The sequence below is a fragment of the Phyllostomus hastatus genome, unplaced genomic scaffold (assembly GCF_019186645.2).
Source record: "Phyllostomus hastatus isolate PE091 unplaced genomic scaffold, TTU_PhHast_1.1 phas_contig_159, whole genome shotgun sequence".
In the NCBI taxonomy this organism is placed as follows: Eukaryota; Metazoa; Chordata; class Mammalia; order Chiroptera; family Phyllostomidae; genus Phyllostomus; species Phyllostomus hastatus.
The window spans coordinates 24125892-24153107 of NW_025333640.1; the positions used below are offsets into that span (position 1 = coordinate 24125892).

A 27216-nucleotide genomic window follows, 5' to 3' on the forward strand; every position below is an offset into this window, starting at 1 on the left:
CGAGGCCGCAGCAGCCATGGGCCAGAGACGTGAATTATTTTTCTGTGTCAAGTTCGGGAGTATTTTTCTTGCCAAAACCAAGACCTGGGGGGAGCTGGGAAGGGTGCTGTTGCCTCAGACCTGGCAGGAAGCAGCTGGCTGCTCTGCAGCTTTGGACTTGATTTGAAAGATGTGCTCCCGACCCGGCTTCGGCCTCAGCACAGACAGGTAGGTGCCCCGTGCTCACGACTCGCCCAGCTGGGCCAGCAGGCTGGAGCCGTCCTGACCACACCGGAGGCCTGAGGCCCCCAGCGCGGCCCGAATGAGAGGAATTACGTTTGGGAAGGGGCACGTCGGCTGCAAATGACTATTGCTGTACCAAACATACCCTTTCTTCCCTGCAGCCATTCAGTGGTGGCAACTCCTCCCCTGCTACCTGCCTTGGAGTTCAGGGCCGCAGGTTGGATCTCCAGGTGGCCCCTTTGGACGCCCTGGGCAAGACCCCTTGTTCTCCCTGGCGGCTAGCCTCTTAGCCCCTTGGTTCTCCACCACTTTGCTGGGTGTGTTCTCCACCCAGTCCCACCTCTGTCCTACCACAGAAACAACCCTTCTGAAGCACCTGTGAGCACCTAGAGGGGCAGCCCAGCCCAAAGGACAGTGGCCCGGGGAGTGTGGAGGCCCAGTCCCAGCTCCAGCAAGTCTGGGAGAGCTCCGGCCCCTTGCAAGCACTGCGTTTAATGAACGGGGAGATGAGCATCTTTCTGGGGGCTGTGGTGTGGCTCAGAGGAGACAGGATGTAATACTCTGCATGCTGATGCTGTTTGTGGTGGGGATGATTTAGCATCCAGGCATTTCCAAGAACTCGGGGGTCACTCCTTTAAAAAGCAGCTAATTCCATCACCAGACCACCAGACTGCCTGCGATCAGACTCCTCCCCCGAGGCTGCACTCATACCCGACCCTGCGCAACTCCTACCTACTGACCTCGCACTGCCCTGTGGAGCCACTACGAGAAGTCTGCGCCCCTGCTACAGAGCAGGCCTCCCACAGCCGAACACACCCAGCAGATGTGCCTCCGGTCTCCCCTAACTAACACCTTACCGGCCCTTGCCTGCCAGGACTCCGAACCCCTCACCTCCCAGCTGCCCCCTGGGTGGTGGCTGCTTGGCTGGTACTGCACACCTCGAGGCCCCAGAACACAGCTCCATACCTGGGAGGACCCGGCTCACGCTGCCACAGTCCGCACGTACCCCTCACAGCACGGCCCAGCTAGGATGGCGCTGACTTGTGAGCCGCTCTGTTGGCACCTAAGGAAACAGCAATCGCTGAACCCCCCACGTCCAGCAGGGCCCACAGGCGCGGTGTGCACCAAGGCCTCACCTCAGGCGCTTCGTTTGCACCAGTGCTCGAAGCCGTGGAGATCATTAAATCAGCTCCCGCCATTTAAAAACAACGGAGAAGCATGCTTCCTATGTCACTGTTCACACCGGGGCCACGGACCACCGAACAACACAGCAGTGAGAACAGAGGGGAGGCCGTGGCCTCTCGGGAGAGCCGTGGCACAGCCTCGGGTGGCCGTCGGGGCGTGAAGGAGCCTCGCCCACCCTGAGACGGCGGTCAGTGTGAACACACACCCGTTTCAAAGACTCAGTTCGGAAAGTGCCACACATCCCTGTGGTTGTGAAATGTTGATTACAGGCTGAAATGATGCTGTGGGTGTATTTAGATATATTGTGTTAAATAAAACATGATACTGTTACTCTCACCTGTTCCTAAATTTTGATTAATCTGCACCAGAAAACATTGAACTACGTAGCTTACATCCTGTCCCCGTGGGCCGGCGAGCACTCCAGCTGCCTGTCTCCGAGGCAGCGCTGGCCGGCCCGCAGCCGACCTGCCGACTCGGTGAGTCTGCTCCCAGCGGTCCCAATCGCCTCCTGCCTCCCACACCACGGCATGGCCCCCGGAAACATGCTGGGAAGGGTCTGCTGGGTGCTTTTAGTCCACATGTTCCACACATTCCCATGTCATGGCAGCCCTCACGAAGACACACGCGCACACACACACACACAATCACTGGCTCCTGGCTCAACTGCTGGGCCCCGCAGGCAGCTCCAGACGGCTTTGGCTTCGGCAAGTCACTGCCCCCCTTTCCTACCCACTTCCCGAGGTCGGTGTGCTTAGACACTGATCGCCCGCCCAAGGAAAGGAGAGGACGTAAGACAAGCACACGGCAGCCTCACGGTGCAGGAGAGGAGGGCCCGGCATTAAGTGTCTGCATTCCACGTGCGTCCTGAGGAGGAGAGACCAATGCATGATTGCTGCGTGCACGGGTAGATGGCCCAGGTGCTGGGGGTGTCAGAACCGCCCTTTTCCAGGAGACCTGCATTTGCCCCTGGGTGACTGACCGGGGCGGCCACACCGCACAGGCTCTGGCGTCCGCCGGGAACCGCAACAACATCGCAGCGCTGTCTCCTGCCAACTCCATGGCCTGGGCCACGTCCCCTAACTTCTCGGTCCGCTCTGTTCTCATGACACGCTGCTCTCGTTGTCTGTGGGGTACAGGTCATTCTAGAACCGCCAGGCCCCTGCTGGGCCCGCCCCACCTGGTTGGTGCCACTTCCCCTCTCTAGGCCACGCCCCCTCCTAGGCTAGCCGAAGCTGGCACAGAGGGTGGGAGCAGGTGCCGGAAAGAAGGTGCTCCTTCATCCTGTTACTGCTGACTGGCCACTCGTTTTCTTAAGTTTTTAGCAAATGTCTTTGGGCCTCATACAGAGGAAGGGACAGGGTCAGGTTTCAGGTTCTGGCCAGCGCCAGAGGCCTCGTTCCATCACCATTTTCATTCTCCTGCTCCTCCCTTCGCATTACGTCTTCCCTTCCATTAACAAAGCTATCTCCACTGGAAGCTGAAAAATCTGGCTCTCTGGCCTCTCAGGAACAAGACAGATGAGCAGACTATTCCAGAGCGACCCCCCACAGCTTTTCTGAGACTGCCCTGCTCCGGAGGCTGTGGCCGCTGCAGCTGCGACCAGGCAGCCCACCTGGGTTGTGCAGCCAGCCTGTGGGTGCAGCGTCAGCACCAGCCCAGAGACCAATCGTCCACAATCATCTCATTTGCACAGCAGCTTAAGTAACAGATCCAGGGCCACGCTGACAGCTTCGAGCCCTGGGTTGTGCAGCCTTGAGGGGTCGGGGACAGGTGAGCAAGCAGACGTGACAAGGGAACAGGGAAAAAAGCCAAAAGGCACCAAAAGCACAGACAGAAGACCACCCAATCTCGGCGGGGGACTGGGGCGGGGGGGGGGGGGAAGCACCACCAGGCAGAGACGGACACAGACAAGGGGACACCTACCCCGACTCCTGCCGTCGCTGCTGTCAGCTCCCTCTGTCACGTGTCCACGACCCCTGTCCGGCTCTGTCGCCTGAGTAGCTGCGCCTGTAATCGAAGAACCTCCGAGGAGACACCCCCCCACCCCAAGCACCCTCCTCTCCTCCCCCCACGGCCCCCAGGCTGCATCAAATGCACCGGCACCTGCCGGCTCCCAGCCTGGGACCACGCGTCCTTCGCGGAAGGACACAGAAACCTCCGCGCGCCCCGACGACTTGTTCTCAATAAGGAAGAGTTTATTGCAGGTCGGGTACACATGTGGGGGGAAATCTAACAATGCAAAGGAACTACAGGGCCCGCCGGTTTAGAAGGCGAGCAGGTAAAACAAAGACACTACTATGTACAATTGTTAAAAAGAGCAGAGTGGTGGAAAACAGGAAAAACTGCCAGCAGCCTTCCGGGAGGGTGATACCAGGGGGGTCTGCGGAGCACCTCGCCCAGGGCCGCCGGCGCTGCGTCTCGCGGGGGGGCTGTGTCCGCGGGCGAGGAGCCTGGGGGGACGCCGGGGCCATCCCGCTCTGTTAGCATTCTAAATTCACGTGGGGGGGGGGGGGGGTTGGGGGGAACACACAACGTCTGGGGGAGAAAGTGCCCTTCCCGAGTGGTCCGCGCACACACAGAGGCCCGGGGCTGTCTGCGGTGAGCCCAGCACCCCCGAGCCGCGTGGCGGCGCCTGAGAGCCCTTCGGGGGCCCTGGGTGGGACTGGTGTCCGAGGCCAGACTGTCCCTCCGACGCGCGCTTCTGCCGGTGGAACGCCGGTCCCCCAACCCTTGCGCCGAGGAAGACGCCGCGTCACCTCCCACAGGACACCCACCAAGGGGCGGGTGCAGTCCGAAGTGCGTGGTAAGAAAAAAGAAGCACTCTGAGTTTCCTTAAAGAAGGGAGAGGTCTCGGCTCTCATCCGAAGTGTTTCTATAAAAATGAGTTAAATCCTGGAAAAAAAGTTGCACATTCTCCTGGTGACGCTGTAAAATGTCCGTTGAGCCGAAAGTAGGATCATTGAAACCAAGCCGCTCTGAATATCTGTCACCAAAGCTGAGGCTGCAGGTGACACCCCCGGGAACCGGAGGGCACAGCCCAGGGCTTGAACCGGGCCGGGCGGCAGCCTGAGGACCAGCAGGCCAGGCTCAGGCCTGCGTGCCTGCCGGTGTCAGTCACGGTGGCGGCGCCAGGTCCCTGCCCGCTCACAGCCCGTGGCAGCGGGAGGGCAGGGGGGCGTGGGCGATTGCGGCGGGGCAGGGGCCGAGGCTGCCGCCCCGGACTCGGGGGCCTCCTCGGCACAGGGGGGAACTGGACAGGCAGGCTCCACCCAGGCTCGGCCGCTGTCCTGACCGTGCTTGCTGCCGAAGATCTGCCCCTCCTTATCTAGAGCCGTGTTCTGCGGAGAGAGCAGCAGAGACAGCATGTCAGCCTGGCGGGGCCGGCCCAGCTACCCCAGCAGAGCGAGCGCACCACAGAGCATGCACGGGGCTCAGAAACAGAAGAGGAGAAATAACCGCTGGCCTCTCTTCCAGCAGAGGCCTCAGAGCGAAGTGGGCTGAGGGCACCCACCCCAGCACAGGCCGCACAGGCCGCACAGGCCGCACCAGCCTCGACCCCTGGCTTGGCAGCCCCAGCCCTGGATGGCAGCCCCAGGCGACTCTGTACGAGCTCTGAGCTGCACCTGAGTCCGGAGTGCTTCCTGCCATGCCCAGCCCTTGAGCCCTGAGAATCCTGTTCAACAAGCAAACCATGCTAGGGTTTTGAAGAACTTTCCTAGGATGGCTTCTCCATCAAAGCTGGGAAGGCCGCTCCTCTGTCACAGAAGTGTCAGTAAGTGACCCCGTGACAGTCCACGTGGCTGCATTGCCCTCAGAAGCCTGGGCTCCTGGTGTGACAGCGTTGCCCATTTTGGACCCTCCGCCATCCCCTCGCCTGCTCTTCCGGACCCCACCCCACCCCCAAGGCTTTTCGTCTGCTCAACTCGCCAACCAGGAGGAAATTGCCTTCCCCTCTGACCCTGTGCTGGGAGGGGACGCTGTTCTCCTCTCTGACTCCTTCCAAGTATTTCTGGTTTGTTCGGTGAGACCCGCCAGCCGTCAGGCACCTTTAGCCAGAAGGCACAACCCATCAGGAGGCATTTTGCAATATAGCCACCCCCGGGGGCAGAGGGGGCAGACCACCGATTCTTTCCATACTCTGAAAACATGGACGAGTCGAGAAAATCGGAATAAACCACGGGGCTTTCTGAGACAGACACTGATGTGGCTGCCGTCGGGGCACTTGGTGTCCACAGACAGGTGCTCTCTGCGGGCCCGTCCACGCTCAAGGTGAACGTGCAGTAATCTCCGAGAACACTGTCCATGAGCCGGAGCCGAGCCGACCGTGAGAGGCCTCCCAGCCACCCCTCCGTGAGAACACTGGGCGTGCAGAGGCAGCCTTGTTTTTTCTACCACGAATTTCTCCCGGGTAGAAGAAACCACCAGTTATTTCTCCTTTTCTCTTCCTGTGGGGAGAAGGCGTGTGCAGCAGAACAAAGCATCGCAGTGCAGTCAGTACATACCATTGCCTTGGACCTAGTCAGAGGGGAGCAAATGCAGGCGGCGGGAGAGGCGGGAGAGGCAGGAGAGGCAGGAGAAAGGGGGGAGAGAAGCAGGGACAGAAACTAGACTTACTTTAAACAGAAGCAACACGATTGAAACAGCTTTGTCTATCTTACATTAAGCCCGAATCATTCCCAGATTTCCCCTTCAAAGAAGCACAATCCCCCTGGAGCAGGAAAGCACACCATTTGCATTTATCGCTTCTCACGGCAAGATTCAAGGGGCATCAGGTTTCTTAGCATTCCCTTTCCTGCCACAAGATGGCGCCGTCTAGTCCCCGAGGCTGGGAGGAGCCTGCGGGGACAGACAATAACCTGCTCTGCAAGCGCCTTGTCCTTTCCTCTGCACGTACGGTAAGGGCAAGTCCGAGAACTGCAAGTGCAATCCAAAACCACCGTGGGGCTGTTGGAAACCGAAATCTTACCCAATATAATTCTCTCCTATCCCGAAGGCTAAGCTCGCTCTACACTGCCTTATTGATAAAAACGCATCTTCGGAGATGTGCGAGGAGAAAGAGAACAAAAGCCTTCATTCACAGAGGCACCCATCCTACGCTGTCACTCACAGAAAGATGCTTGTTCACCTAAGTGGAAAACAGCAGCCATCCAGAGATCTATCTGCTGGAGCCCTCTTTCTGAGCACGCGCCAGCTCCTAATCTGCAAAGGCAGGCAGTGCAGCAAGCTGAGAAAGTCTCCCAACCGTGCGCTGGGCTGGCCGAAGAGGGTGTCAGTAGGTGCCAGAGGCCCGCACTGGTAAGAAGCTCCTAGCCCCTGCTGGTGTCAGAAGCCTGAGGGACGCATGCAGATTTAAGGGGGGCTGAGGATTAGAAGTCGCTTGGACGAAGCACCAGCGTGCTCAATACCAGAATTCTGCTTCAGGGGTCCCCAGAGTCTCAGCTGGGTAAAGAACGAAACTCAGACGTGTCTCTCACACTGCCAAATCAAACTGTCAAATGAAACGCAGACAACAGCATCAGCTTTACTTTCTTTCACTGGGAGGTACCATTCCTGTGCTTTCATTTTCCTCCCTGGAGCCTCAGGCGCCGACCTTGGTGGGCTAAGGCGGCGAGGTGACAGGGGAGGCCAAGCTTCTGTCTGTCGGTCACACCACTGTCACCTGAGGACTCCACCTCAAACTCCGATGCACTATTTCCACTACTAGGAGCATCTGTAGGAAACCATATTCACCTCACACACTCCAGTTATGAGAGCATATACAGGGGGTTCGGCACAAGTAACGCCCCCCCCCCTTTTTATTACACAATCTTTTATTGCAAAATCATAAGCATGTAATTCTGTAACACAACAATATCACACTCAAGTGCACTATATGACATTTTAGCTGGAATGTTCAAATTAACCCTATAAATTATTACACCCGTATTATTACCTTACCAACCACACTCAAGCAGGCGTTACTTCTGCTGGAACCCGTATATACCAGGGAGAGTCCTTTGTAATTATTGTTTACACGAAGACATTTAAAAGTGTTCCCAAGGGCAGGACACACAGACACACAATCACGGGGGAAAGGGTGAGGGTAACGACACAGAAGCGTCGCAAGCTGCCCCCACACAACTGTGCCCCAGGTCAGGTCCCCGGGTGGGGGAGGGTTAGCATGATGTCCCTGCAGGAGCCTCCTCGCCCCTGCCTTTGGGGACAAGCCAAAATTCACAGGCCAGCTTTCTGGCCATGGAGAATTAGTACCTCCAGAGACAGGCATTACCGATTTCTCCTGCAGGGACTGAATGTTACGGTGTGACTCAGCAGTTCCTCAGAGCTAACAGCCTGCAGAGCTGTGCAGGGAACATGGGGCTGCCTGGAGCCCTGCCAACATGCTTAAAATGACAACTTGAACATACATGTGAACACAAAGCATTTACCATCACCACTGGAATTATAAACAACAGGCTCATCATTCATGGAAGCATCCAGTTAAAGCTCAGGAGGTCCCCTTGACTGGGGACCTCTGCCAACAAATGGGAGAAGGCCACTTGTCAACCAGGAGACGCAGCTCTGTCTGAGGGGGTCTGAACGGCACTGTGGAGAGCAGAGCCTGCACTGGATTGGGAGGCAGAGGGGCTGGGCCACTCCGGGGCCTCAGGCCGCAGGTCAGTGACCTTTCTCTGGGCCCTAAGTCGACAGACGTCCCAGACAACGAGGGTGAACCTCTCTCATCAGCCCTGGGCACAGCTCTGGGAGACTATGAATCTTAATTAATATACAATATTCAAGTTTGATTCTAACTAATCACTCTTCCTCAGGCTTTTCATTACAGGTCAAGTGTGCCAATTTATAATGCATTTCTAAATTTTCCCAGGAGCTGCCTAACCCCGGGGCATGTGGCAAGACTGTCCAAGCCTTACTCTGTCCATCAGGGGGCAGAACCCCTGAATCTGGGCTCAGTCAGGACAGCTCTTTTCAAAGTGTCTGACTGAGCTGTGCTTCTGAGACAGCTGGGCTTGCTCAGGCTTTCGGCAGAGCGCTGCTAAAATGCCAGGAAAACCACAACTGAAGAGGCCTTCCCGTATTTTGGCACCCCCACCCCAACCAAAAGTCCTGAAACATGTCAAAAGATCCTGTTTGCAGGCGCCCTGGGGCAGGGGCAGGGGAGGAGCCAGGGAGGTGCAGGACACCCAGAGGGCTGCCAGGGACACGCAGCCTCCCCGGGACAGGGAACAGCAGGCCTGTGGGAGGCCAAGGAGGTGGTGGGCTCTCAAGAGACATATTTCACAGGCGCAAGCCGGGGGTGGTTCCCCCCTAACCTCTGTCCGGTTATTCCTAGGTTCCTAGACTGCAAAGGAGCATGAGAACAAACAACTGCTTCCCTTCTAGTGGGTTGGCAAACCAATCGAGCCTTTCCAGAAGGTGGAAAGCCAGCGGCAAGAACGACAGAGCTGTGGAGACAGCCCGTCACAAGCTGTCAGGCCACCAGCGACCACGGGCACTGGTGAGACCCAGTGTCGTCAGCGGGAGGGTGGGGTGGGGTGGGGGGGCGAGAGGCCGTGGACTCGGGCAGCCCTTTCCTAGGCAGCCTGATCTGGAAGACGGCTGCTGACTCCCCAGCCTTGCCCCCTGGGCTGTGCACACTGTGGGCGCAGCAGGGACCAGGGCCCCGAGGCGGGCCGGCTCTGTCAGCAGGTGCGGAGATGCTCAGGGCCAGCTTCCTGGCCCAAGTTCGGCAAGGGCTCTGGTCCCGGCAGCTAGGTTGGGAGTCCTGACCCTAACTCTGGCTCAATATTTTTTGTGCTGCCCTCAGTTTCCTTTTGCTGAACTTACGTGAATGTTACTTCACTTACTTTAATTTGTTGTGTACGTGGATTGAGGGAAGCTGCCTTGAAAACATTTTGGAAGAAAGAAGGTCTGAGAAATTGTGGCAATCACTGTTACTGACTTCCCATAGCATTCATTCTACCCACCCTGGAAAAAGTAATTTTTTCACACTGTTCTGCACTTTCAGAAGCCACAAAACAAGCTCTAAGAACAACCCACACCTCCGGCAGTCTGTCTTGGAAGCCCCAGCAGGCAGGGGGCCCTCCGCAGAAGAGCGGGCAGGAACGGTGCCCAGGAGGGCTGGGCCTGGAGGAGGCCGCGGGCTCCGCGGCGCCTGGGCCCGGCCGGGGGGCCTCACTGGCACCTGCACAACTCCCCACCCGGGGCCCGAGGCCTGGGCGTCAGCCAGGTGGGGGCACTGCCCATGCCAAGCCAATCTGAAGGGGAACAGGGAGCATGGAAGGCGCCAGCTTCCATGCGGGGGAGGCTCTCGGCCCTTCACTTGAACAGCTTCCGTGTGGGCCGAGCAGCCAGGCCAGACGCAGCCGCTCTCCCCCCAGAGGCAGGGCGGTGCGGCCCACTTACCACGATGACGGAGACCCCGGTGGTGGTGCTGTTGTGTTTGGGGAGCGCGTTGTGAAAGTGCTGCTTCAGTTTACCTGCGACTTCGGCGTGCATGTTGTTCTCCTGCGAGGCGTCATCCTGCGGCCGAGGGCAAGCACAGGGGTTTCGATTTCCACGGCTACTACCTGGTCTCTTCCTTAACGGACACACACCGCCCACCACCAGCGCCGCCACCTCTTCCTAACGGGCCCACCTTAGCCATGAGGTTAAGCCCTTCCCCATGAGGGGAACCCATCACAAATGACCGCTGCTGCCCAGCAGCCCCAGGCCCTCGGAAAGGCCCGACCCCTCCGCCCGGCTCTTTAGGTCCAGGGCTCAGGTCTCCGGTGGCACAGGGGGCATGATCTTCAGAAGTCTGAGGCCCTCCCCGCACAGCACAAATGCTGTATAATTTAGTACACCAAAACCAATGAACAGTTTATTATTTTAACCAAGGGTTCCGTTAGGGGTTAGTCCCTGTTGGTCATAAAGTAATGTGGCATCGCAGCTCCTCGGTCCAAGGGCCATGTGTCTCAGCAGGAGCCAGAGAGGCTGGACCCGGGTGTCAGGACCTGGGGGGCAGTGGAGGTGGCAGAGGAGCACAGGGGGCCCCCAGGTGGGCATGAGCCCTTGGCAGAGTACAGGAGCCTCACTCCCCAGGAGCGTCTGGGAACGAGGGAGGTGCAGACTTTCCCGAGGTTCCCCGTTACAGGGCTGTCTGCCCTAAACCCAGGGGCGCCCCCCAAGCCCAGGGGAACTCTAGCCGGCAGGACAGCTCTGTGCCCAGCCCTGGAGCGGCCTGTGTCTCACCTCCCAGCCATGCCAGGGGGCCTCCTACAGCCAACCCCTTCATGTGCCAGGAAGACAGAGGAATCGGGGTCTGAAACACGCCCGTCTCTGGGAAAGTCCTGAAAACCCTCAGGCCCCAGAACTACAAATAGCAAACGCTGAAAGCCTCCTTAGACAGCATTCCCGCCAACCCCTTCATTCTGCAGCGGGGGAAACTGAGGCCCGGAAAGGGTCAGTGGCTTGCCCAGGTCTGAACACTCCAGGATCCTGGTGCCAACTGCTCTGCACCCCGAGAACTACCTTCACACTACTCACTCACTCACTCACTCACTCAGAGAAGGCAGACCTCCCACGGGCCCGGGGACCCGTGCAGAACCCGGCCTGTGCAAGCTCACGGCCATGGAACCACGGGAGTTCGTTCCCCAGGAACGTGGGTACTTACTGACACCCAGGGGTGACTCAGGATTTCCCCCGCGGTGCACCGAGCTTCAACATTGACCTGAAGCATCTGACTGATTAATTCCTGGAAAGAAGAAAGAAGAGCAGAGAAGAGACAAAAGGGGGTGATTTCTGCATGAATACAGAAACCCGAGTTCACACTGAGTACTCTGAAGAACAGCCACCACAGCTATTGGAACTGAAAAGCCGTTGTTGCTGACACTCCTGGTGCGCACAAGGCGACTCTGCAGACACCGCGGCCTCACTGCGCAGCCCAGCCCGCAGAGGAGGAGGCTCTCTCCTGAGTCCGAGTTCAACCAAGAAGCTCTCCCCTAAGGGCTCTACTCGTGAGCGATGCTGCACGAGGAAACACGACAGGGCTACTCCTTCTGGCAGTTCAGTGCGTCCCGCCAGTCCATTCTCACATTCTGATGGGAGTCTACTACCATATTTCGCCATGTATAATGCACAGTTTTTTGCCCAAATTTTTGAGGGGAAAATAAGGATGCACAGTATATACAGATAGTACAAACTCTGTGTCTATATAAATACTTTCAATTCTATGCTTATGCATTAAAAGTGTAACTCTGGAAAGCCATAACGATATCCGTATATAAAGTAATACCCAGGAATAGGATAATCAGTTTTGTTTTTAAATATAAATAAATAAAAACTTGAATTAAAAAATTAAATCAGAAGATGTTTTTCCTGAAAGTTTGGGCCAGAAACATGGGCGCACACTATACATGGGAGCATGTTCTACACGGCAAAATATGCTACATTATTTCTTGAATAAATGAGAAAACAAGTGTTTAGGGCTCTGAGGGGGACAATGGGGGTGAACTGGAAAGACAGCCTGTCCAGCTTTCAGAATTTGGTTGCATTTCAGGGACTCTACCAGGGAACGAACTTCAAGGACCACTACCCAAAGCCAAGGCAGACCTGGAGCTCCAGACCAAGAGCCTCATGTAAAGTGAGGATCCCCGGACGCAATGCACCCACAGAAACACGCCTGGGTGGTACCTTGGCCGAGTCTGTGATGTTATCCCAGTAGGGGGCTGGAAACTCGAGCTTCCCAGCCAAGATCTGGTCAAAGAGATCTTCCTGAAGATTGTTCTCACTGTGGGTGACAGAGAAATGGAGGAAGAGCCCAAGTCACCATCGAGTTTTCCAACAAAATGTTCACGGGAAAAGAGGGGACAGGAGTCCAGCCTCTGGCTGGGGTATTTCCTATCTCCGCTGGATTTGTGGAGGCATATTTTTCCTTGTAGACATGAACTCAAGAACACGTCCACGGGTCAGGGAATCAGAGAGGGAGAGACAGCAGGCAGACACGCGAAGACCTGAGAAATGTGCTGAGTGTTTCAGAGCCTCAGCGTGGGGGGCGGAGGAGGCCTGGAGGTGTGTGGCAGTGATGGTCGCTCAGCAACTCTGTGGACATGCTAACGTCACTGACCTATACACTTAAATGGCTGAAATGATACATTTTGTATTATGCGTATTTCGCCTCAATAAAAAAGACAAGAAATCACAGGACCCACAAATCATATAGATCCTCATTTCAGAAAAGAATCTCAGCATCTGCCCCCAGTTAATCTCTCGAGGCAACAGAGTGGAAAAGCGGCTTGTCTGAGTGCGATCTCCTTGCCCTTCCTCTTCCCAGTTTTCCAACTGAACAGCCAGAGACAGTGAAGCAGCCAACTCAGGAAAAAGCCACATGGAGTTCAGAGTCTGGGGAAAACAGTCCTGACGTGATTCACTCCCCATGGGAACCGGACTTCTGGTCAAGCTCTGTCTGGGAGAAAGAGCCCACCCCAGGACATCGGCCAGAATTGCACTGGTTGAGACAAAGGCTCCTCACGGCCCCCAGGTGGGTGTTCATCATCCCTAACCTGTGCCTACTTGTCCCACACGCAAAGAGACATTTGCACATGACTGGTGTGTAGTGAATGCATGACGGCGTGACTTGTGGTGGGAAGCATGGAAATATGAAAACACTGCTGGGGAAAACTCAGCACGCTGGACACCCCCTCCCCAGAAACCTGCATCCACACAGCCATGGAGCCCCTCATCCCCTGGTGGCTCACTGATGGCCAGGGTGAGAAGCAAGTCATTACAAAAGCCCTGGTAGAAAACTCAGGAGGGACTGATGGAGTCAAGGTCAAAGTCCGGGAATGGAAGTCCAGTCTCACCTGGCAAGGGTACATCATTTCTGCTGGAGCTCTCAACTCGACCCTGCAGCCTGTGCTCAGGGCGCTCATGGGGTGGGTGGGGGGTGCACCCAGCCCTCTGGGTGGGAGGCTGGTCATGCTACCGGCCCTCTCAGAGAGGGCAAGGACAAGTGTGGTGCCCTTAGAAATGGGTCGTTCAGGACAGTGCCTAGAGACAAACTCAGGCTGTGTGATGATGTGGCTGCTTCATTCTCGTTCTATGAGAGAGGGGGGTTCGTGAGATGTGTCCACAGCACTCCCCGAGCCCAGCCGAGTCTGCAGCCGCTGGTCCGTGGAGTCCGGGGCCACAGGCACGTGAGAGGCAGAAGTCGGGCCAGGAAACCAGGCCAGCAAGAGGTCCCCCCGGCCCCACGCTCCTGAAAACTGGTGTTCTTGGAGTGTGTACACATGGTTTCTTTCTAGATGTCTACGTGTTTCCCTTCACCTTCCCTCCTGACTGCGCTCAGCTCCATGTCCTTCAAAATGAGGGAAGGACGCATGTGAAACACAATGAGGTTTTACAAAAACCTTTAGACAACCAGGGGCCCCCAGAAGCCTAATGTTAGAAGCTATACAATAAATCACCGATTTCTAGAATCATTTCTTTTAGCCATCTCTCTCTATTACTCCACTCATCTCCCTTTTTCTCCCCTGAAATCTCAAGTGACTTATATTTGGTTCATACATATGGCTTTTATTTTGCTGATAAACAGCTAAAAAGTTGGAAGTGAGGCTGCAGCATTCATTTGGGTTCTTGGCAACACAGCCCAAACCAACAAACAAAACCCTGGAATGTCCTGGCACTTAGAATTCACCCGGAGAACCCACGCTGTGAACTGCAGGAGCTCCAGGCCCCCTCCCTAGAAGAACAGAAAGCTCCACATAATTTTCTCTTCTTAGTAGTCACATAAGAAAATCCGACCTGCTTGGATCTACGCTAGGTTTACGAACACACTTACGCTCTATAATCTGAGTGAGATGCTTCGGGACACTTTCGTGTTCTAAACAACACAGCCTCTGGATCAAGGTGCTGGAAGTCTAAAAATGTCCATTAAGAAAAACCTCGAGAACCAACCAAAAAAGTTTGCGTCCATTCTTTTTTTTCAATGGAGAGTCAGGTGAGGTAAAAGTCCAGCAAGAAAACTGGAAAGTGTTGGTAAGCTATTTCATGAATTTTGTCCAAACTGACCCCAAGTCACGTCTCCTTCCGTCACCATTTACGCCCCCTCTACCCTCATCTACCTCCTGCCCCGCCCCCCGTAAGCACCATGCTGGTGTCTGTGTCTGAGGGGTTTTTTTGGTTTGGTTTTGCTTAATCCCTTCGCCTTTTCACCCAGCCCCCAGCCTCCCTCCCCAGCAGCTCTCACTCAGCTCTCTATCTAGGAGTCTGTTTCTGTTTTGTTAGTTTATTTTGTTCATTAGATTCCACATTTAAGCGAAATCACATGGTACTTATCTTTCTCTGATTGTCTTATTTTACTTAGCCTAATACTCTCCAGGTCCATCCAGGCTATCGCAAAAACTAAGATTTCTTCTTACAGCCAAACAGTGCTCTCTTGCATACATGTACCACAGCTTTTTTTACCCACTCATCTACGGTGGGCACTTGGTGGGAATGCAGACTGGTGCAGCCGCTGTGGAAAGTGGTTTGGAGTTAACCTCAAAAAATTAAAAATGGAACTGCCTTTTGACTCAGTGATCCCACTTTTGGGAATTTATCCCCCGCAAAGCCCCAAAACACTAATGCAGAAGAATCCGTGCACCCACACGATCACCGTCAGCGGCCCTGAAGCAGACTTGCTTAGGCGGTAACGAGGGTCCGTTCCCTAGAAAACCGGAGCCCTTCCTGGTGCCAGTGAGTCTGGGGCTGAGAAGGATGAAGGAGCCACGTGTCAAGCTAAGTCTAAAGCCTGAAGAAACAAAAATGAGAGACACCAGAGCTAAAGAAGCTGAGGCTGTAAATTCCAAGCGACAACTTCAATTAAGAAGCTGTGGGTTAAAATTCTCTTTGGTTTCAAAACAAAGAAAATGTTTTGAAGTATTTGTTTGAAGGGACTTTCACTTTAGGTACAAATGTAGGTAAATGATTTATTTTATTCCACGGTCCTGTATTGTTATTTAAACTACCATTTCCTAATTTAGCCCACAGGCAGTTGACTTTACAGCAGGTTCCGGAATCTCTCCGGAATGTCCCTGGGCTGGGAAGACGCCCCTGTAACTGGCATTCAACACCACAGATTCCCTTGCATCACAACCTACGAAAGAGGGAAAGCATTTCCGTAAATGTCAGCAGTTGTAAAACCAGTTTCTGGACACAATGGATAAGGGCGGCCGACTTCAGAAGGGAGCGTTGCAGCCTTCAGGGCTGGACTTATCTCCAGATCCCACAAAGAGGCTGCTGTCCACTGGGTATCCATGCATACCCATATTTGTTTACTGGGAGTCTCACTTTTGTGTGAAAAGCTAGGTCCAAGGAAACACTCCCAAGCTGCACTGGCAAGTGGAAACACTAGGGGGAGTTGTGAGCACACGTTCCTCTAAAACTGATCCCTGATACCCTTTTCCCATGGGCCTCAACTTGGGTCAACCATCCTGGAGGAGACTTACGCAGTGACCGGCCCCTAGATCACCAGCTATCAAACGCACCAACCTCTGTGCTGGACTAGTTCCCAAAGCAGGCCATCACGGAAACCAGCCAGGGCACAGCATGATGGAAAAAAATGGCCATGAATGATTCCCCTCCCCCTAACTATGCGTTCTTAATCTCCCCCCACACCCAGTGCGGGCTTAGCTATTTGACTTCATTTGGTCCAGGAGACATCCATCAACAAATGGGAGGTGCGCAGAGACTTGAAAGGTAGAAGAACTTGCCCTCTCTCTAGCTGCTTTGGGGATTCCTGAATCCGCTGTCATGGGAAACCCCGGCTAGCCCACTGGAGGCTGAGAGGCACGTGGCCCAGGGGTATCTGTCATCCCGGCCGACACCGAGTCAGCCGCCAGGCATGTGAGCGAGGGCACGCCGGACCATCAAACCCCCGCTGGGCCAGCCAGGTCCAGAGCCCCGCCAACTGACCCACAGATCTGACAGCCCGAACTCGTGGGGTCATTTATTAGTCAGGAAGTGTTAACTGGTAGGTGTGATAGTCCTACAGCTTGTGTGACCCACCTAGGCAATGACCTTGATGGATGACTGTGATGTTGATGGCCAGACAGAAAGCTTTCCACCCACAGAAACCCACCCTGCCACAAGGACAAGGGTGCCCCCATCTGCTGCATCTCCCACGACACGCCTGTGGTTCCCAGCCCTCGTGAGAACATGCCCTCGGGCTCTGGTTATCTTCTTGCTCCGCGCTCTTGGGGCCTGCGTCTCCACTACACAGACTCTCGCAAGGAGGGACTGGCCTCTTGGCGTCCCTCCTGCGTTCACTGCCGTGTCGGTTAGAACATTCAGTTCAACTGAACGTCGATAATTTAAAAAAGATAAAACCTTCCACTCTTCTGAATGTTTGAAGCCTTTCATAAGAAGATGTTGGGAGGTGGTGAAATACCTCTGCCTTTCACTTACTGATGAAACACCACACTGTAGATACTGCGACACCAGAGAGTGCGCTGATTTGACATTTGGTTCCTGGCCCTTAGAATCCACAGCAGTGATTCAACAAGTAGGAGTAAAGTGAGCAAGAGAAGAGATTAAAATGAAAAGAGAGCACAGGAAAACTCAGAAGAAAATGAAAAGTGCATCCCCAGGTAAACCTCGCCTTCCTAGTCATTCGTCAGTCATTTGTCATTCATTCGCTCCAAAGGATGAGCTGGGACTGACTGAAAGAGGTGCTGTGGGCGGAGCCCGTGCTCAGGCCACGCCCATGCACTGCCGAGTAACAGGCGTTCTTGTGCCCCGCGACACACCCTGCCCCGCTCTGGGCCACCTCTGCTCCTACCCAGTGAGGCGCTTGCTTCCCAGAGACCTGATCTGCTGGTCCCCAGGCCTGTCTGTGTTGAAAGCATTGGTAATTCTACCCCACTAAATAGTACATGAATGGGTAGAATGAACTTCAAAAGTTTTCCGTTTCTGTTATGAGAACTAGATGGAATGCTTTAGAGGGTGAATTCTTAAAGAAACTGTTCCCCAATGAAGTAGGAGAGACAACTATTAAAAACTGGAAAAAGGTTTTCCTACAAGGATCAGTTTGCTTTACAAAGATCTTTAAATCTTACCCCCCTTGAGAATAATGAAAAAATGGGAACCGGAGGCAGTGGGTGATGGTGTGTCTCACAGAAGAAGGACCACAAGACACTCAAGAGGACCAAACACAAAGCTAAGGCCTTGGCCTCACACCAGAAGCATAGGCAAGGGTCCTGGCCAGGTAGCTCAGTTGGTTAGAGTGTCATCCCAGTACACTGAGGTTGTGGGTTCAATCCCCGGTCAGCGCACATTCAAGAATCCAGCAAGGAATGTATGAATGAACAACAAATCAGTGTCTCTCTCTCAGATCTCTCTCTCTCTTTCTCCATTCCCCTCTAAAATCAATACATTTTTTAAGTAAAAAGTCAAGGGATATACATTAATAGGTTTTAAATTAGATAAAGAGTGAAAGGCATGTTGATGTAATCTTTAACTGACATCTTATTACCCAGTTTCTGGTCCTGATTTGCCGGAAGTAAAATGTCTGCTTCCTAATTGAAGGGAGAGAACTTACAATTCAAATACTGCCCCACAAAGGGCCACTGACCTTCGGAAAGGGGGGAATCCACAGAGGAGTATGTACGTGATCACGCCGGCCGCCCAGATGTCCACCTTCAAGCCATAGCTGGGGAAACACAGTGGGAGGGGGCAGAGAAATAACCATGTTAGCCCCAGAACCCTGCACATTTCTGGAGTACTTGCCTTTGTGAGCACAAAAAGGGTCTTTTCAGCATCAAACTGTTCATTTCATGTAGACGAATGGATTGCCCTTTGGACAGAGGCATCTGCTTTTCTCCCAAACCTGATAACAATCCTGGGGACTACTGCCACGTTCCCAAGACCAGCCTCGGGACAAAAGTCCAGGCCCAGGGCTCTTGCACGTAGAAGCACAAATTCAAGTTTCTGAGATCAAAGTTACGGTGCAAGTCAATAGTCTCTCCCTCCCCCGCACCTTCCCCGGAGTCACATGACACACAGCGGCAGGAGCTAAGCCAACCTTTCCCCTCCCAAGAGAAAGCACAGCCCAAACCACAAACACCTTACCCGGTTTCGGCAATGATTTCTGGGGCCACGTAAGTCGGTGTGCCGCAGACGGTGTACAAGGGGCCTTCCACCACAGTGGCCAGCCCAAAGTCGCCCAGCTTCAAGGACTTGGTGCCATCGGGATACTCGCACACCTGCAACAGAAGCCAGCCAACCATCACAAGCTGTGTTTTGCCTCAACGATTCCAAGAGGGCCCTTGGAATTAGGTAGAAATGGCGTGGAGACCTTGACCTATAGCCTCAAAAGAAATCTCTCCTTGTGTTAATATCTTTGTGATTTACCTTTGATGCTTTTAAAGCTCTAATTTTGCTCTTGAGATGAGAGATTTTTGCATGATTTTGTGGAATTTTTTTTTTCTAATTTTTTCTACTTTTGCAAAAAAGCACCTTACCTAGGAGTTCAGTGGACACGTGTGCATGCTCACACGGTGCTAGCGATGTGGCGGCTGCCCACCTGGGGTGGTGGCAGGGCCTCTCACCGGGAAGCAGGAAGTGGCCTGCACTGCAGGCTGGCTGTGACTGCCAGGGACACCCTGGAGCGTCTCAGACGTGATGTTTACTAAGTGCCACCCAAGCACCAGGTGTTCTCTATGAGCCTTGCCTGTTTCGTTTAGAAAAGTCAATGACGACGATAAATATTACATGGGGGGAGTCTTGGAAGTTTAGACAGAACATGAACTTGGGTTCCAGACAGCCTGAACCTGAATACCCAAGCACTCCCCTCATTTGCTCGTTATGTGACCTTCAAAAGCCACTCGCCTTCTCTGAGCACGCTGCCTCATCTGTGAAATGGGACCACAGGGGGTTAATGTGCTGATCAAATGAGACCAGGCTCAGAGTGGGGCTCCATGAGTGTTCCTTCCCTCCCCTGGCAGGTCTGGCTGATTAGATCAGACAGTCACCGTATTGGAAAAGGTTTAACAATGTTGGTGAAGGTGTCAAAGTTTTTGCTTAAATCGAAGCAGCCTTTCTAGAAAGTACTTCAGCAATATACATATTTCTTAATATCACTGATCCAGTAGCAATAAGAACTAACCCCTACTGTGGCTGATGTGGCTCAGTGGTGTGACTGCTGGCCTGCAAACCAAAGGGTCACTGGTTCAATTCCCAGTCAGGGCACAAGTCTGGGTTGCAGGCCAGGTCCCCAGAAGGGGGCATGTGAGAGGCAACCACACATTGAAAAAAGAAAAAAAAAAAACAAGAACCAACCCTCAGGGAATAGAAATGGGCCTGAACGTTCTAAACAAGGCCACCGATCTCAGAATTTTTCTGTGTTATTTAAAACTGGAAGCAACATAAGTCACAGTGCATCCCTGTAATAAACTATTATGCAGTCACGAATAAGCACATTTCAAAAAATATTAATCATATGGACAACAATCAATATATTACATAAAATAAAAAGGAACATTCAAAATTCTATATATATTTAAATATATATAATATAATACAGTAAAAAGTTCAGTTTCTCTCTAGGTGCTAACACTGAGGATTACTTTAACTTTCTCCCTTATACTTTTCAGTAGTTTCCAATGAGCATGTGCTGGTTCCGTAATTAGGAACAGTTTTATATACAGGCACATTTTCCTTATGGGGTAAAAGTCTGGAAGTTACATTCTACATGGACGGTCTAGGAAGCAATCAAGGGTGCAGGAGAGCATAGCTCAGGTCTGAGCTCTCGAACGTGCTTGTCCATTCGTCTCTTGGATGTCCGCCCCGAAAACACCGGATTTCAGGGAATAACTGCATAGACCTACTCTGTACTCACACGACGTCTTTCTCCATTGTAAACTGATTTAGCTTGCTTTTCCTTGTATTGTAGTATGAACTCACCAGATTTTCACTTAAATTACCACTTAGGCGAGGAGGTGGGAAGTTTAGAAAATTGTGTTTTCTCAAGATAAGCATGTTAACAGCACCATCCATTAGTCTGGTACTTACAGAGGGGAGTGATTTATACAGCCATCAGTAAAAAGCATCAGGAACCTCAGGGCTCCCCCCCATTAATGATCCCCAGTCTCTGCGGGCATTTAAAACAGGGTGACGCTGAAATACCGGCTGTACATGCGGGGTCCTCGTGAGTTTGAGAAGAGTGCTCCTCCCCGAACGTCCTGAGAGCTGCTTCCACGTTCCTGGGGGGGGGGGGGGGGGCTGACACACACCCGGCGCAGCACCGCTGCAGGGCTCCCGGGCCCCCCAGGCGCAGCCCTGAGGACTTCGAGTCTCTCGCAGACGTTTATCACCCTGAGCCGGCCCACCACCCGGCAGGACCCCAGTCAAAGCTACGAGCGATTCAGCCCAAGGCAACAGAAGCCAGGTTCTCAGTCCTGCTGGAGTCTGAGGACGACTTTCCATCCATTACGTTTAATGTCAACATTAGCGAGACCACGCCGAGGTAGGAAATTACAGTTAGAATTTATGACGCATTTACTGAAACCCAGACTTGGGAAAGAAATTCCCCAAGTAATTGCAGTGATAAGAACATTATAAACAACGTTATAATTCTAAATGTATCATGAGAGTTAGAAAAAAAAGTTTTATTCGTGACATTGTTATTTTGTTTTTATAACTTTAATATACACTCATTAGGTACATTTTTGAAAAATAGTGTTTCTTTTAGACATTCAATTCAGGGGTGCCTGGGGGTATTCCAGGGCTGCTGTCGGACCTCGGAAGCCCCAGAAGTCCCGTTTTTCACGGCCCCTGCAAGGAATGCAGGCTCAGACGCGGGAGCAGGAATAGAAAGGGGCTGAGCAGTCTATAATCGCTGAGTTATGTCTGAGCAAGTGGTGCTTCTTGGCTAAACATCAAAAGCGAAGTGTCAAAAGGGGCAGACAAGCCTGAAATAATAATATTTAATCTGACTTATCCCTCCCCAATGCTAGACACAGAGGCAAATACGTGAAAGACAATTTGAGTGCATTTCAGATCTCAGCTGGAGATTCTCTTCAAAGCAGGAAAAACATCTATCCCCCCATCAGCCTGCATACGGCACACACACAACTACGGCTGACACGGACGCGCACGCAGACGGTGCCGCTTTAAGGAAGCAATTTCCAGGAAGAGGGGAAGGGACGCACAGGGGCCCGGCCTTCTGTGCTGGCAGAGTGTCGGTCCTCCCCAGCAATTGACATCCTCCCCGGACGCTGCAGATTTCCGTGGTCTCCCTGGACGGCTACGGTTACCCCATGGGCAGTTAGGAAGAGAACTGTTGCCTCCCCTTTACAGATGAGGAAACAGAGGCACAGAGGACCCCAGTCACGAGTGGCTGGCCAACAGCACTGCCATCCCAGCGCGGGTCTCAGGACAGTCGTTTGGAAAGCAGCAGCAGCAGCAGAGCTGGCAGAGCCCTGACCGCAGCGGCACACGCACTCACAGTCGGGGCGAGCCCCAGCGTCCCGCCGTGAGCCCTGCAGCCCCGGCGCCCGCCACAGGCGGAGGCGCACTCCGTGAAAAGTTGCCCTCGGAATGCAAGAATAAAAAATGGGAGGCATGCAGATCCCACATAGGAAGCGAGCGCCGCACGCACGCTCTCTAAATAAAATGTCAGCGTGGTGATTTAGAAGGACCTCGGATGCGAGAAACCAGCCCTCTTCCCGGCTGTCCCCAGAACTCCTGGAGAGCGGATTTATCGCTGGCCCCTCGTAGTTAACTGTGACAGGGCACCCGCGGCCGTAACTCACCACGTGCACGGCCAGCCCCGGGCTCCCTGACACGGCGACCCACACGGCTCCGACCGCAGGGCGTTCAATCACGACACCCGCCACCGGAGCAGGGGGTGCAAATCGGATGCCTGAACACCAAAGCTAAACTTGGTTCTGGAGCAGGAAGAGGCTGACGGCCACCGTGTGCTGACTCTCAGTGCCTCGATGGCACTGCCTCCCGCTCGGCCAGTGCCAGCCTGCTGACTCGGTCGAGAGCCTGCTGTGTGGTCTAGGTGGGTGTTCAGTGGCAGATGTGGGCAGCTGAGGGCATTTGAGGGCTGACCTGACCACCCTTCTTTCTATCCCACACATCGGCTTCACCCAGACGTCACTTCCATCACCTCTGTCCTCCTCCGCCCCTTCGGGCAGCACAAACAGGTGGGGGCAGGTCATGGGGATGGGTGAGTGGGCAGCTAGGCCAGCCACATAGGAGACCTCGCCCCCCATGACAGTGTCTGCCCTCAATGCAGGACAAGGGAGCCGATCCTGGGGTTCTCCATGCAGTTACAGTTGTGAGTGGAAAACAGAAGAAACAGGGGTGTGAGTGGAACCGGTGGGCTGGAAGTGGACACAGTGGTTTCCAGGCAAGTTCACTGACGTCTCAGCAGTGTCTTTGAGGGGCCCTAACAACCGTGGCTGGGGCTGGGGCTGGGGCTGGGGCTGGGGCTGGGGCTGGGACTGGCCCCACAGTGGCCAGTGTCCTCGGGGACTGTGGCTCCTTTATCCTCAGAGGACATCAGTAACTGCAGCCACGGGGGTGAGGGGTCAAGCACGATGCGGAGAGATCGAGGGGGAGTCTTCATTACTACCACAGTGTCATGTCTGGCTGCACCCGGGGAAAGTCCTGTCACCTTCGCTCGTGGGGCCCCTGGCGGAACCCGGCCAGAGGGTGGGGGAGCCGGGGCCTGGCGGACCCCGTAGGTCACCATGAGTGAGATGCCTGCTTGGAGGAGAGAACACCACATCCTGACATCCTGACTTCCACCGCAGGCCCAGTTCACACCTCGTTCTCCATGCCTCCTTCAAGTTCATGACGCTGAATCCATGCTACATCTTATTTTACAGAGCACGGGTACTTATTTTCCTGCTAGGAGCAGGTAGCCATGAAACACAGTTCCCTCTGAGAAGAACACAGTAAGGACAAACCTTACATATTCTCAAATGGATGCTCAGAAATCATCAGATGGTATTGCCATAAGGAGAAACCAGATATGCTGGATGGGCAGGAAGTCCCTGGCATGGCCTTGAAGCCAGCCCAGCAATGCACAGTCCCTTCCTTCAGTAATCATCTGCATAGTGCAAGCGTGACCCAGGCAGTGAAGACCTGTGCTCGAGTGCCAGCAGCTAGCCAGCTGGGGGAGCATTAGTCGTCAGTCACCAAACATTCACTCCACATCCACTGTAGCATTATACTCGGCACAGCTTAAGGCACTGAGGATATAAAGATAATTGAGACACAAACCTTGTCCCTAACAATTCATAAAACCCAGAGTAGGAGACAGACAAGGAGATGACAAATTCAGCACTCTGTGGCAAGAAACCAGAGGTGGCCACAAGTGACTCTGCCCAGGGGTGAGGTCAAAGACGACATGCCTTTCGCTCAGCTGTCTTACAAGACCAATGTGTTTGTCACATTGCTGGGAGGCAGGACACTACAAACAGAGACTAGTATGGACATAGGCAGATGATGTAGAATGCTGTTGATAAAGTTAATTAACTACAGGGAACAGGGAACCTACAGTGGGATTAACATGACACGAAGACTCAGACAACCCACCTCCCAAAAGGTGACGATGCCCCGAAAGGCAGGACCAGATAAGCCAGCTGTCTCGTGTATGTTTGCGGGGTTGGGAGTGGTGCACACACCACGCTCCAATCAGCATCTCTAAAATTCCTCTGCAATGCAGACACAAGGATGGGCCCAAGTAGCAAGCTTTGTTTAGTTATGAGGGCCCCCAGGAAGGTGTGTTACATGTGGCTTAAAGGTGACTGCCACCTGGCTGGCGGGTGGGGAAGGGGTTGGTAACAGAGGAGAGGCTGGAGAGGTAAATTGGGGCCAGATTATAAAGCACTTTGAGAGCCACAGCATGAGACTTTCTTCTGTAGAACAATGGGGCAAAAAAGACTTTTAAGCAAGAAAAATTGGCATCTCTGGGTCTCACTTTCTGCGTCTGTAAAGCTGAGATGCACGCACTAGATGTCCGAAGTTATGTCCAGCATTTAAGTGAACGCTCATGTGCTGATTCTATCTCTAATCTATTCTTCAGAATATTCTGCCTCAAAATAATTTCCCTGCTCACCTTTCTTCAGACAGCACCATCAACAATGAGTACGTGAAAACACACTTTCTAACGTCTGGTAAATGACAGCTGCAGAAATGCAGATCCACTGAAGAAACTCATTGACATTTTGTGGTCATGGACTTGCAACAGATGGATTTTCGAAATTTAACCTCTCTCAGCCCCCAGGACTGGTCTGGACTCTGAACCGTCACTGTCTGCACATGACTGTGGTCATGGTAAAGGAGGAGAGGCCTGAGCAGGAACAGCAAGAGCAGGGGCACGTACCAGGAGGTTCTCCGGCTTGATGTCTCTGTGCACGATGCTGAGGCCATGGAGGTACCTGAGGGCGTTGGCCAGGTTGTACACCATGGCGCTGCCGTCGCGCTCGGTGTACTTGGTGGAAGAGGTAATTGCATCGAAGAGGTCTCCACCCTACAGGATGCAAAAGAACACATCGAAACGTCAACTGTGGCAGTCCTGTGAAGTTAGGCAAGAAGGTTCAGCAGCCTGGAGGAGATAAAAAAAAAAACATGCCACTACAATGGATGATTATAAATAAAGTTTCAAGGTGGTAAAACCCTTTTCTGATTAGGTCCTTCAAGACTACAGTTACGTCTTGGGACTTGGCACCAAGGAAATCTCTCCGTCCTCTTACTTTGACCAGCTCCATCACCAGAAAGAGCTCCGTAGCCGTCTCCATCTCCTCGACCAGCATGATGATGTTCGGGTGCTTCACTCGGCGCAGGATGGACACTTCATTCTCGATCAGGTGCTCCTGCCGAGCAAGGGGGGAGAGCGGGTCAGACGTCACAGAAGCCTCTGTCCAGCCCTGTGCTCAGGAGGACAACGCAGTCCACAGACCTGATGCTCAGAGAAGCCCTTCCCTGGGAACGGAGACTAACCAGACCCTGGCCTCGCTGGTTTCCATGGGGACAGGACAAGTCAGTGTGCCATCTCATTGTCACTCACACCCGCCCGAAGGCCTCAGCGGTTCTGCCTTGGCACATAACACAGGCTGCCTTCCGGCCTCTTCGTTACTTCCCCCAGCTTATCAAGAGGTCTGAGCTACGAGAGCTTCGGCACACTGTGCTGCACTGCCCTGCGCAGTGGGGCTGGAACCACGTTTTGATTTTGGGGTAGTCCAAGCCCAAGACCAGGCACACCAGGACACTTGGCACACTCTTGGTATAGGAGACTTGGGCGTTAAAGTGTGTTTGTTGTTTTTAAACCAGTACTAACATGAATTTGAAATTTACATTGAAATTCCTGAAAAAAAAAACAAAACTTTCTTTCTCTATGACTGGAGATGAAATCATTCACCAGAGGATGGACATTATCGCCTTGCATTTCAGAAATCAGGAAACACCCAGCACCATGAGGACCACTAGTCACACAGTCTCATTTTCTCCTCTGCAAACACCCGCCCCCCACGTACCAGCCCTGGTGAGCCGTGCAGCTGGGACCAGCACTGCAGCCAAACGTTCACTGGCAGCGTGAAGGGGTTGTTCTCAATACACCACCCACCACTCACGAACCACTATCGCCCTGTGTTATCATGAGACATGAAAAGCTCTCAGTGTTGTCACATGTGCCGACCCTCATTGACTGTAATAATAAATATTTTGCATGCAGGGCATCCTCTGTAAGACTAGCTAATTGCCATCTGACACATTCTAGGTATTCAAATATACCTCTTATATAAAACTTACCTTATGAGAGTCACCATTTGCTACCTAAATCACACATATGCACATATCAGTGTGTGTGTGTGTGTGTGTGTGTGTGTGTGTGTGTCCCTTATGCTCTCCCTTTGCCTTTGCGATCATGCATTTTAGAGCTGAGTGTAATGTTCCGCTGCAGTGGGGACTTAATTATCTCTAGTTCAAGACACTTTTTTATGGTTCTTCTCTTGTCGTCATGCATCCTTGCGTACATGTATTTTTACTGGAAGCCACCGCAGATGCTCTCTGATAACGGCTGGCAGTACAAGCAGTAACAGTAAGTCACAGGCAGAGAAACTCCGTTGCAAGTGCCTGCATGGGGTGGGCTGTTTCCTGAGTGCTGAGTGCACTGTGCTCGTCCCAGTCCTCACTCAGTGAACGATGGCAGATGACAGTGCCAATGCCAGTCAGAAGTAGGGGAGAGAAAAGAACCAGCGCTGACTGGGAGTCTAGTCACGCACTGGTCCACTGCGGGGCAGGGTGCTCCTGTAACATCCTAATGCCTCATCCTGAGAACCGCCCTTTGAGGCAGAATGCAAACCTCGGGTTCCTGGCATCCAAGCCCACGTGTGTTTGTGCTACCCAGCATCCCCTTTCCAAAGGGACTGCTTTGCTAAAAGTCAGCTGGAGTTTTTCCAAATGGAAATGATGGCTGCAAAGCTGAACCGATTTTAAATCCCTTGAAGAGAAAGGAACTAGAGGCTGCATCACACGGCACTGGGCGGTAGGGCAGAGCCACACCAGGCTTCGTGCAGGAAGGGAAATCTGTCCCTCAATGAGCAGGGCTGGGACGTCTCTGCCCAGTGTAGGACTCAGCAAAGGCTTCAAAATCCCCAGGAAAAAGCAGTGGTTCTCAGACCCAAACACACCTCATCTGGGAGGCTGGGGACAGGGCGGCCCACCTGTCCCTGGCCCCTGTGTCTGAGTCACAGAGCAGCAGCCTCACAAGCAGCAAGCAGCCCCCTGGGGCCTCCCCAGGGACACAGCTGTGCAGCCTCCCCCTTGTGGTCACAGAGACAA

General features: G+C 53.4%; 1 protein-coding gene across 5 annotated transcripts in view; it reads right to left on the reverse strand.

The window, feature by feature from the left end:
- Window positions 1–3606: 3606 nt before the first annotated feature.
- The window catches only part of DCLK2 (doublecortin like kinase 2), a 127222-nt gene continuing 103612 nt past the window's right edge, over window positions 3607–27216 (reverse strand). For 4 of the 5 annotated variants that reach the window (XM_045831754.1, XM_045831752.1, XM_045831751.1 and 1 more), the window contains 8 exons: window positions 25131–25250; window positions 24761–24907; window positions 18490–18623; window positions 17993–18070; window positions 12076–12172; window positions 11057–11137; window positions 9808–9924; window positions 3607–4745 (listed from right to left, as the gene is read on the reverse strand). In XM_045831754.1, the coding sequence (XP_045687710.1) occupies window positions 4518–4745; window positions 9808–9924; window positions 11057–11137; window positions 12076–12172; window positions 17993–18070; window positions 18490–18623; window positions 24761–24907; window positions 25131–25250 (1002 nt within the window). In that variant the 3' untranslated portion in view covers window positions 3607–4517. Of the gene's footprint in view, window positions 4746–6812; window positions 6896–9807; window positions 9925–11056; window positions 11138–12075; window positions 12173–17992; window positions 18071–18489; window positions 18624–24760; window positions 24908–25130; window positions 25251–27216 lie in introns of all 5 variants that reach the window. The other variant, XR_006784838.1, reaches the window with a different exon arrangement.